The sequence below is a fragment of the Bidens hawaiensis genome, unplaced genomic scaffold (assembly GCF_021521415.1).
Source record: "Bidens hawaiensis isolate Kalapana, Puna unplaced genomic scaffold, B.hawaiensis_p1.1 tig00004818_1, whole genome shotgun sequence".
Lineage (NCBI taxonomy): Eukaryota > Viridiplantae > Streptophyta > Magnoliopsida > Asterales > Asteraceae > Bidens > Bidens hawaiensis.
Window position 1 is genome coordinate 575,506 of NW_027491301.1, and position 10,000 is coordinate 585,505.

The following is a 10,000-nucleotide window of genomic DNA, read 5'->3' on the forward strand; positions in this document are numbered from 1 at the left end:
AGGGATGTTGCCGTTAACTCAGAAAGAAACATGACTCGGGTGAGTTTCTAGCCCCGTTTTCTGTTATGTTTTTCGGGGCTGTGTGCATACTCTGTGTGATAGGTTAATACACTTATTATATTTGTTAAGTGTGTGATATGTGAATGTGTATATATAGACGTACGTTATATGTATAAAGGAAAGAAGGTATGTACAGATGTACGGTTGTATGGTTGAATGAGCAAGAAGGGAACATACCTTAATAATATATACGAATATAGGGATCAAACCCTAGTAATATTTGTAAATGTAGGGAACAAACCCTAATAATATCTGCGAATGTAAGGAACAAACCCTAATAATATATGCGAATGTAGGGGTCATACCCTAATAATATCTGCGATTGGGCGAGAGGCTCTTTACAACGTATGGATAGTTATGTATGTACTATGTCAGTTAAAGCAAGAAAGTATGAAAGAACGAATGTATGTACGTATGTATGAAAGAAAGGTAAACATGTTAAGTATGTAATATGTACCTTCGGGTATGTATATATAAGTATATGAATGTAATGTATGTTGCCTGATTAACTAGAACTCACTCAGCATAGCTGACTTTTAGTATGCACGCAGGTGAGAAGAATGAAACAACTAGTTAAAGAGGACACATGGTAGAAGAATAAAGAAGTTGACCATTCTTATGGAATTCATGATATTGTGTAATGTTTTGAACGTAAATATATGTTTTAATATTTGTTTAAATTTAAGTTATGTATTGAATGGTTGACTTTTATTTATTACGCGAAATGTTTTAATTCACTCTGATATTTACAACTATGTTTATGAGTAAATCCAACGTTCAATGTAGGGCACCGGAATCGGGGCCTTACACAATTAAATTTGAGTTCAAATCAATACCATTTTTATAGTCCAATACATAACCCAATTATATCGACCCCTAATTTTTAAGTCCAAAACCCAGGCACCCAGCTCAATCAAACTCTATCCAATATTTAGCCCAATACCAACCCATTTCTATTTTGTTTGAAATGCGATAAACGATTTGAAAACTTGAATGAAGTGGCAAATCTTGTTCAATTGATGGTTCAAATAAAGAAACACCATTCATTTGCATGATGCGTCGTTTATTAAAGTTAGCTATCATATTACTCGTCGCAACCACAAGTGTTGAAAGATGTTTTTCGAGAATAAACTACGTGAAGTCTGATTTGTGTAATCGGATTGGTGATGAAACTTTAAGCAATAGTTGTATATGTTTCATTGAGAAATATTTGCTTAAAAATGATAAAAGTAGATGATGTAATGAATAAATTTTTAACAAAGTGAGAACTCATAGACAACAACTTTAGATATGTTGCATTTTATTATGCATTTTTAATGATATAGTTTCATGTATTTAATCAATTTTCTTATTACCGATCCGATTCGATTCGACCCGAGCCGAATGGTCAAACCGTACCAATAAAAAATTTATATACTGATTTGACCCGACCCAAAAGGTCGATCCGGAAAAATAATATTTATATAACTAATTATCAACCAAAAAAATTCCGACACTTGTGAGAATTGTTTTTGTGTCCGCCACTACATACATTACATGTAAAATTCTTTGTGTTTGAACCTTTTGTTACATGATCTTACACCGATAGTCGGGGAGGCATAAGATCTGATACCGACAAGAATGACTGGGAAAACAAAAGATCGGACTGAGATAACGTTCCAGTCTTATCGAAATCTAGAGTTTCAAATTCATCCATGATCGGTGTGATATCATCTTCACTAATCTTTCCCATCTCCTTTGACTTATACACAACGAACTCCGCAGCTCTGCTTCACCAAAACATAAAAAAAACATGTTAGAAGTATGTTATGTAGCAATACTATACTCAAGTTTATATCAGTAGTTTAATATAAGTTATATACTTACACCACAATCCCGTCACCATCAAAATCAGCCGCTTCTAGGTCTGAAGTCGTTGTTTTCCTCTTAAGAATTTGTTTTACGAACAACTTTTGCTTTCTTTCGGTATACACCGTAACAAAAGTAAATAGCAGCTGAGCTAAAAAAACTATTGTCGCTAAGATCCAAACCAAATCAAAGGCACGGCCACCTTGTGTTGAAAAGCATTTATCTACGTATTCTGTACCGGTAAGTGTCCCCATAACACAAGAAAACGCATTGAGAAAATCCAAATTTTCAACCCAAAGTAGCATAGCCATTCCCCCAGCCATGAGTACCAAAAGCAACACTACCAATATTATAAACTTGTTTCTAGCCCTCTTTGTTTTGATCTTTTGAAGGATTTCCTTTTCACCGATTGTTTCGTGTAAATGTAACGCTTTTACAAGCAATTGTTCTTGTTTTTCCACTAAAAGCTCGGCTGCTTTGCTTAAAACCAACCCGACTATTAACATGCCCAAGACGACAAACAGACACGCGAGTAGGATTGTGAGTGTGCTGTCAGGTACGAGGTCTCCATACCCGACGGACGACATTGTGACAATGGTGAAATAAAGCGCGTCGAGTACGCTGTTTGTTTTGGATCCTTTTATCTGGTGTCTGGTTAAATGGAAGCAAATTGTGCCAGCAGCTAAATATGCGAATAACATAAGGGCCACTTTCAAGTAATTCGGGTAGAAGTGATCAAACATGGATTTGGGGGTTGGTTTGATTGGATCTGGGTGTTTGTTATGACATGAGAGAGAATCTGCCAGCGGGGCGCTTTTAATTCTACGGAATCTACTTCTTCGCTTGATGGAAGCGGTTTGGTCGGTTATGTTTAGGTGTTTTGGTGAAGCTTTTCTTTCGTTGGTAGTTGTCATTGCAAGCAGCTCCGGGACAACGATCTGAAACACGACTTAAAATGCAAAAATGTTTTCATGAGCTTAATGTAAAATTATCAACAAAAATCTTTATTTACGTGTGGGTAAGTTGCCTAAATAAGTGGCATTAAGACGGTGTTTGAGATTGCTTATTATCATCAATTAATAACTTAATAACTTTTTGAAAAAGAATAAAGTGTTTGGAATTGCTTTTGATGTGAGAGATAAATAATAATAACTTACACTTTTATAACTTACTAACTTATTGATAAAAGTTGCAAGGAGGTAAAATAACTTATTAACTTTAAAATTCACTTAACATTTCACCTTAAACTTTATAAAAGCTTTATTTTACTAAAAAAATTATAACCACAAATTATATATAAACTTTATAAATCCCTTTTGAAAAAAACTTTATAAAATCCTCAAATTAAAAAATACTTTAACATCAAATTATATAATAAAAAACTTTGTTTTTTACATCAAAATTTTATAAAAAAAAACTTATTTTTTAAAATCCATAACCTCAAATTATATAAAGATCTCATTTTTACCATCCAAAACTTAAAAAAAATCTACCTATTCTAATAAAGTAAAATAATTGTGACATGTTTCAGTTTGTGGTTAATCCTCACAATTCTTTTCCCTCCAAAACTAATATATGACGTATATCAATAATTAGTCACTTTACTTTTACACTCCATTTATATTATATCTAATTAAATTATTCATTTTTTTGAAAACTTTATTTGTATTATATCTATACACTATTATACAAATAAATATTTACATATTATACTAATGCACATTGTTAGAATATATTTCACAACATACTTAGTGAAATCCAAAAATCTACAACAAACCCTATTTATTAAATATTGAAAGGAATATAATTTTAAATGTTATCATTAACATATTATACTATGTATATTGTTGAAGATTGTAAATTAAAGAAAAAACACTAATATGCTTTCAATTTACAAAGTAATTTTTTTAATCATTAAATTATAAATATATGCTTAAAAGTTGATCCATTTTTTAAAAATAAATGCATTTATGTATTGGTTTTTTTGTACATTGTCATATAAATTTATAAATTAAAAATATATGATTTAAATCTATCTATTTAATTTTTCGGTTAATTTAGAAACTATACATATATGTGCTAAATTATAAGTATAGTATATATACCAATCACTTTCAAATATAATAAAGTTTAGCATATTTAGTTTCTTGGGTTTTTTTATCAATGATTGCTTCGAGTTTTTTGTGAAACTTAAATTTGTTTGTTACGGGTTAAATGTTGATAATTAGATCATTTGATACAAATTAACAACATTTTGCTCAAATTTGTTACGTGTAAAAAAGGGGTAATCTGAATATTTTTAAAATTTTGAGAATGCAAATAGATTTATCGTCAAATTTCTTATGGGTTCAAAGTTTTGACTTAAAAATGTAAAACAAATGAAAGTTAGAATTTTAAATGTGATTGAGTTTCGAATTTAATTTTAGCAACATTTTTGGAAATAGTCAAAAGATCGGGATTTTGCACATTGAATATTTTTCACATGACTATCAATACTTCTAACTTTGATCAATATTTTTAGAAACATGTGTGTCAGCATTGACTTTTTTCTGAATAGTGATCAGAATGTTGTATGTGAAACATGTCAGTACAAAATTATGCTCAAGTAAAGCAAAACATTCACAAAATTCAATGGGTTAACCTATTATGTTTTTGTCAATTGGCAAAGTCAAGAAGTCTCTCAAAGTTATCAAAATATTCTCCGAAATTTGTTCATAACTAAAATTCTTTCAATTATACATACATGATACTAACAATAAATTTTCAATAGACGGAGTGTTCTTATTATGTTTTTGCACGTGCATTATTTTTGTTTGATCCCGGAATACCAATCAATAACAATAACATATCTTAGATCTGTGAATATCCGATTATTACTAGATCTAGCTCATGATTACAATTGATTAGGTGTTATGTATGTATATCTATTATCAATATATTAGTAGTAGTGCTTGTATAATATTAGAGTGAAGCTTGAGAGAGAGATTGGACATCAATTTGTTAATTAATCTAAAAACCTCTCTAAAAAACGTGAACAGGAGTTCACTATATATAGAAGGTGATCTGGTTCGCTAACATCCCCTAGCGAACCAGTCTCTCCTTCGTTACATACATTAGCATAGCGAAACACCCCCTGATTCGTTAACATCCCCTAACGAATCAGGAGGGAATACATTTAATGTCTAGTTCGCTAACATCCCCTAGCGAACTAGACTATAACTTAACGAACTAACTATTAAATAAATTAATTATTACATTAATTAATAACAAAAACGTTAACGATAAATACAAAGACTCTAGACGCAAAACCGTGCACTAACAGACACCCCCTCGTCTTGAGCTCTTTGTCATTAACTTATTTGAAGCGCTTTTACTGCCAGTCTCTGCAACTATGAATTCCATGTTCATGACACACACGAACGACTCGTTGGAATTGCATAACCAGGTCGTAATCTTCTTGGCGCTCGATCAAAATCTGCTTCCTGTGTAGCACATCATTGTTTGTCTCTGATAAATTAACCAACCACATCGGGTCGATTATCTTAATGAGTTCAGTCTTCAGTCCACTTCCAAGAACAATGACGGCCTCGCCAGTACAATTGTCATAGTACCAACGGTTGAAAGAGAGATGCATATGTTGAGGCATCGTCTTCACAGGAACCTTTTTCATCTTCTTTGGCGGCTTCACATTCAAGACAAGTTTCTTCCAGCCGGTCCTTGGATCAATCTCGTCAATGCACTTACGTCTTGGGACCTGGGGCTTGAAGAATTTGAAGCCATGATTGACCTCGAACAGTAAGTGTTGGTGAAACCACTCAGCTGTTCGGTAACCCCCACGATTGATAAATGGACATCTCGCGAGGGTACGAACATCCCACCGCGGCAATGTAAGAACATCCATTATCTTCTCGTAATACTGGACACCCTTTTCCCACTTGACTATACATACTTTAAGGTCAGAATCATAGAACCAGGAGACAATGTCACCATGTACCTTGGACATAGTTTTGAAGGTAGACATTTGATTTGCTTTAACCTAGGCTTCAGCTGTTTCTTTGCGTTCCTGATCAACAATCCGATGAGCTTGAATAATCTTACCAGCAGCTTTAAACCTGAACCAACTTTTAATCTCATCAACAGTCGGATCATAAGGCTTAACAGTATAATAGCCTTTTACTTTGGACTTCACTTCAAGACAATCCTCAGCTTCTTTAATTACTTCTTCATGAAATACCAGAGCACCTTGATCAACATTTGCGTGTTGATACAAGTCTGGGTACTCTTCAGCAGTCACATCCTCCATCTCAACATCCTCATTCTCATAAACAAAATCCGTATTCATAAACAACGGATCCTCATCCAACCCTTCTTCATTCACAACCTCAACATCGGGCTCAGCCTCTAACACATTCAATTGATCGTGATTCAGCCCAAGCAGTATTGAAATCTGCTCCCGTGTCAAGGATCTTTCTACAAACTCACCAACCTGTATCTCGTCCCTATTCACCACACACTTCACCACCCCTGATCCATCAACAAATATCACTGTGTTAGCTGCAATCATTTCAATTGGCTTGGCAGCTGTTGGATCTTGATAAATAATAATTTGTTTGCTCGAATCATCACCGCCACTAACACCAGCACCAGAGGATGAACCATGCGATTGTTTAGGCTCACCTCCTGCACTAGATTCGTCAGGATCATCGTCGTCATTCTTGAGTTTCTTGAGGGCATCTTCTTTACAAGTTAATTGTAAAATCAACTCTTCTTGTTCCTTTAATTTCACCCCCTGAGACTCAACAATCGTACGCAACGACTTAGTCTCCTTCTAACAGAAAGAAATATAACTCATCATTCGTCGTTGATTCTCCATGAGTCGTTCTTGATTTTGACGGTCAGCTGCCATTTGATTTTCATATAGATGTATCAGATTTAGCAGCATTTCAGTTTGATGACCTGGTGGCAAGTTGTATACGGATGGGTGAACAGGTTGAACAGGTGCTTGAGGCCGAGTAATTCTCATAAATGAGATATCACTTGGCGGAGGTGGAGGAGGAGGAGAAGTTGTTGGCGGAGGAGGAGGTCTCATTGATGTAGTAGGAGATACTGTAGACAATGCAGCAGGAGGTCTCGTATCTCGGTTAACGCCATTTGAGGAATAAGACCGAGCCTCTCGTGTGACACCAACGTCGTCGTCAAAGTAAGCATCGGAGTGCTAGTAGTTAGCGGCACCGCCGAGCTTTGAGGCGTTGTATGACTTGGTGGTGGGGTTCCAATGATTACCCCAGCCCCAGCAGACACACAGGGCTTATTTGATGGTTCACCAGTAGCTACAGCTTTACCCATTCTTTTTCTTTCCAGCTGAGCTTTCATGGTGGCAGCTAGAGCAGCATCGACTGCATCTTGTTGTTCTTTAAGAGCTCGTTCACCAGCTCCACCATCACCATCATTCCCATCATTATCACCATCATCATCTCCACCATCACCGTTCCCACCTTCTCCCCCTTCACGCTCGGAATCCGAATCGTCGTGGATCCAGCGCTCATTAGGAGGACATACATAATCCGGATTGATTATATGACCAATCATCCGTTTATCCTGTGGTTTCTCCTTTCTATAAATTAACATACGATGAACGGTATCTACTGTCATATGTTCCTGATGCAGTACATCATTCACCAACGTCCGATCAATCACCAAATTCGGAATCAAATCTTGAATAATTAGCTGTAAAAAGCGAGGGTACATCAAGAATTCTTTTGACTAAAGAGTTTGTTGAACCTGTTCCTTCAAATGATCAAATACTAATTCTGAATAATTATACGACTTGTTCAGAATCAAGGCAACAAAGGCCGACTGCAAACTCAGTCTACACTCATCAAAACCACCCCGACGGCCACTCATACAATGAAGTAAAACGTGTAGCAGATACTTGTATGGTGCACACACCCCATTCTTATTCAACATGGACTTAAGAATATTTCTATTATAGTGCAAGCGGGTGAATAGTCCTCTAACTAATGACCTGTCAAATTCACTTGGGTAATCGTCATTATCATCGAATTGAAGTACTCGGCGAATCACTGCAACATCAATTGTAATTGGAGTTTGATTGATTGTAGCCCTGATGTTCTGATTTTCTTCAACATATGCAGCCATGTTCCAAAATTGTCTGATAATACTTAGATACACCTTTAGTCTAGCAGTGATAGCATAGTGTATCTTTGATCGTCGTAAGAAAGTCAACAAATCTCCAAATGTTTCCAAATCAGGTACATCTTGATCAACATAAGCACAAATGTTGTGCTTTTTATCAAACGGCAATAAGATCACTTCAGCTTGTTGATCTTGTTGATCCTGTGGAGGTTGTTCTGGTGGTGGTTGATTTTGTTGTTCTTGATCAGCCAAGTTTTACTGCATAAAGAAAATCGAATATGAGAAGAGATATCAAAATATATCAACATATCTATAGATGGTGTATATACGTAATCAAAGGATATGTATAATTAATATATTTACGCGTATTAGACGTTTTAAATTCTTTAATTAAATTAATTCAATATTGAAATTAAGTTGATTAATAAATGTCATTCGTTGGGAATCACACTTATTCGTTACAATAAGATAACGAATCAGGCGATTCGCTATTAGGTAAATACTTTAACGAACTGAACATAGCGAATTACTATTTAATTTTGACGAACTAAACTCTAGTTCGTTATATTTTAAGCGAATCCATATCTGATTCGTGTAACATCTTATTCGCTTAGCTAGTTCGTATACGATCTTAACGAATTGGACACGGAACAGTCCCAATTCGCTAAGATTAACGAATGGTCAAGATAATTAAGACTTGTTCTCTGACTTCACAAAGTCAAGGTCAAAATTAGGATGAACATAGATAGTCAACAATATGAACCCGGGGACGATTAGGCCATAACTATCGTCGAATCATCATAAAAATGTGCTCATTGTACTCGTAATCACTCTAATACACTAAGATTGATGAGATTGAGACTCAACATCTTGAAATATCAAGATTAGACGAACCCACTGTAACCACCGATGACAAGTAATCATAATTAACCCAGCAAACAACAATCAAATGATGATTGAAGTCCACCAAGGGTATCAAAATCACATTCCGATCACAATGACAGCTAAATCATCAAATTATAAACATAAATTATTCATAAATAGGTTTAAAGACTCGGAAACCCTTAAACCCTTAAAAAATCAATAATTTTGCTATCAAATCACAACCATTTTTGACGAAAATTAGATCGCAATAATCGTCTGTACCTAAGAAACTCAAATATATCCTTGAAATGTCAAAACGAGAAGGTCGAAATTTCAGAGAAAATTTGAACAGAGTTTCTATAAGGTGAAGGAAGACGAAGAACAGTGTCGAAATCTGTTGGGTTTCTTGTCCTTTTATATAATTTCACGCCTCCCGGGTGCAACTTGCACGAATCACACGATTCGTTTAAATTAAAGTTAGCGAATTAGCTAATTCGCCTGAATTAAGTTAACGAATTAGTTTAGCGAATCGCTATGTGATTCGTTACATAAGGTTAGTGAATTACTTCCTGATTCGTTGTTTGATTCGTTAAATATGCATAACGAAAGGGATGATTCGTTACAGAGTGCGGAAGCGAATTAGGTGAGCGAACCAGAAGCTAGTTCGCTAAAGAATCACCTAGTTCGTTATCCATAAATAACGAATTAGATTCTAATTAAAAAATCTTTTATTTAATTTTAAATTAAGTAATTAAATAAAATAAAGAAATTAGGTTATCGAGAATCTTTTTATCCCGACAACCAAATACCTTAAAAACGATTCAGTTTTACGAAACATAACTTAAAATTATTTTGAAAAGAAAGAAAGAAAAATCTTTTGGGATTTTGTAAAAAATAAAGAATAAAAAATGTATTTACAAAAAAAATATCCGAATCATAAAAATAGACAATATTTTTTGTGTTTTTCAATGATTTATCAAACGAAATATATTTTTGTATTTTTGTCGAGTTTGAGCAGAGAATCATATTGACCAAATTGCCCTTCCATCACAGTTTTATATTTCAGTGATAT

At 34.5% G+C, this 10,000-nt stretch overlaps 1 protein-coding gene across 1 annotated transcript; it reads right to left on the reverse strand.

The window, feature by feature from the left end:
- Positions 1–1,636: 1,636 nt before the first annotated feature.
- On the reverse strand, positions 1,637–2,822 carry LOC143628136 (two-pore potassium channel 1-like). Its single transcript, XM_077097800.1, has 2 exons — positions 1,927–2,822; positions 1,637–1,826 (listed from the first exon to the last, which is right to left on the reverse strand). Exons 1-2 carry the CDS (start codon positions 2,820–2,822, stop codon positions 1,637–1,639), a joined length of 1,086 nt encoding a protein of 361 aa, XP_076953915.1.
- Positions 2,823–10,000: the final 7,178 nt, after the last annotated feature.

Coding starts and splice junctions, on each gene's coding strand:
- LOC143628136 (XM_077097800.1), bottom strand. CDS start 2,822: ATGACAACTACCAACGAAAGAAAAGCTTCACCAAAACACCTAAACATA. Junction 1,827..1,926: donor GATGGTGACGGGATTGTGGT/GTAAGTATATAA, acceptor TTGGTGAAGCAG/AGCTGCGGAGTTCGTTGTGT.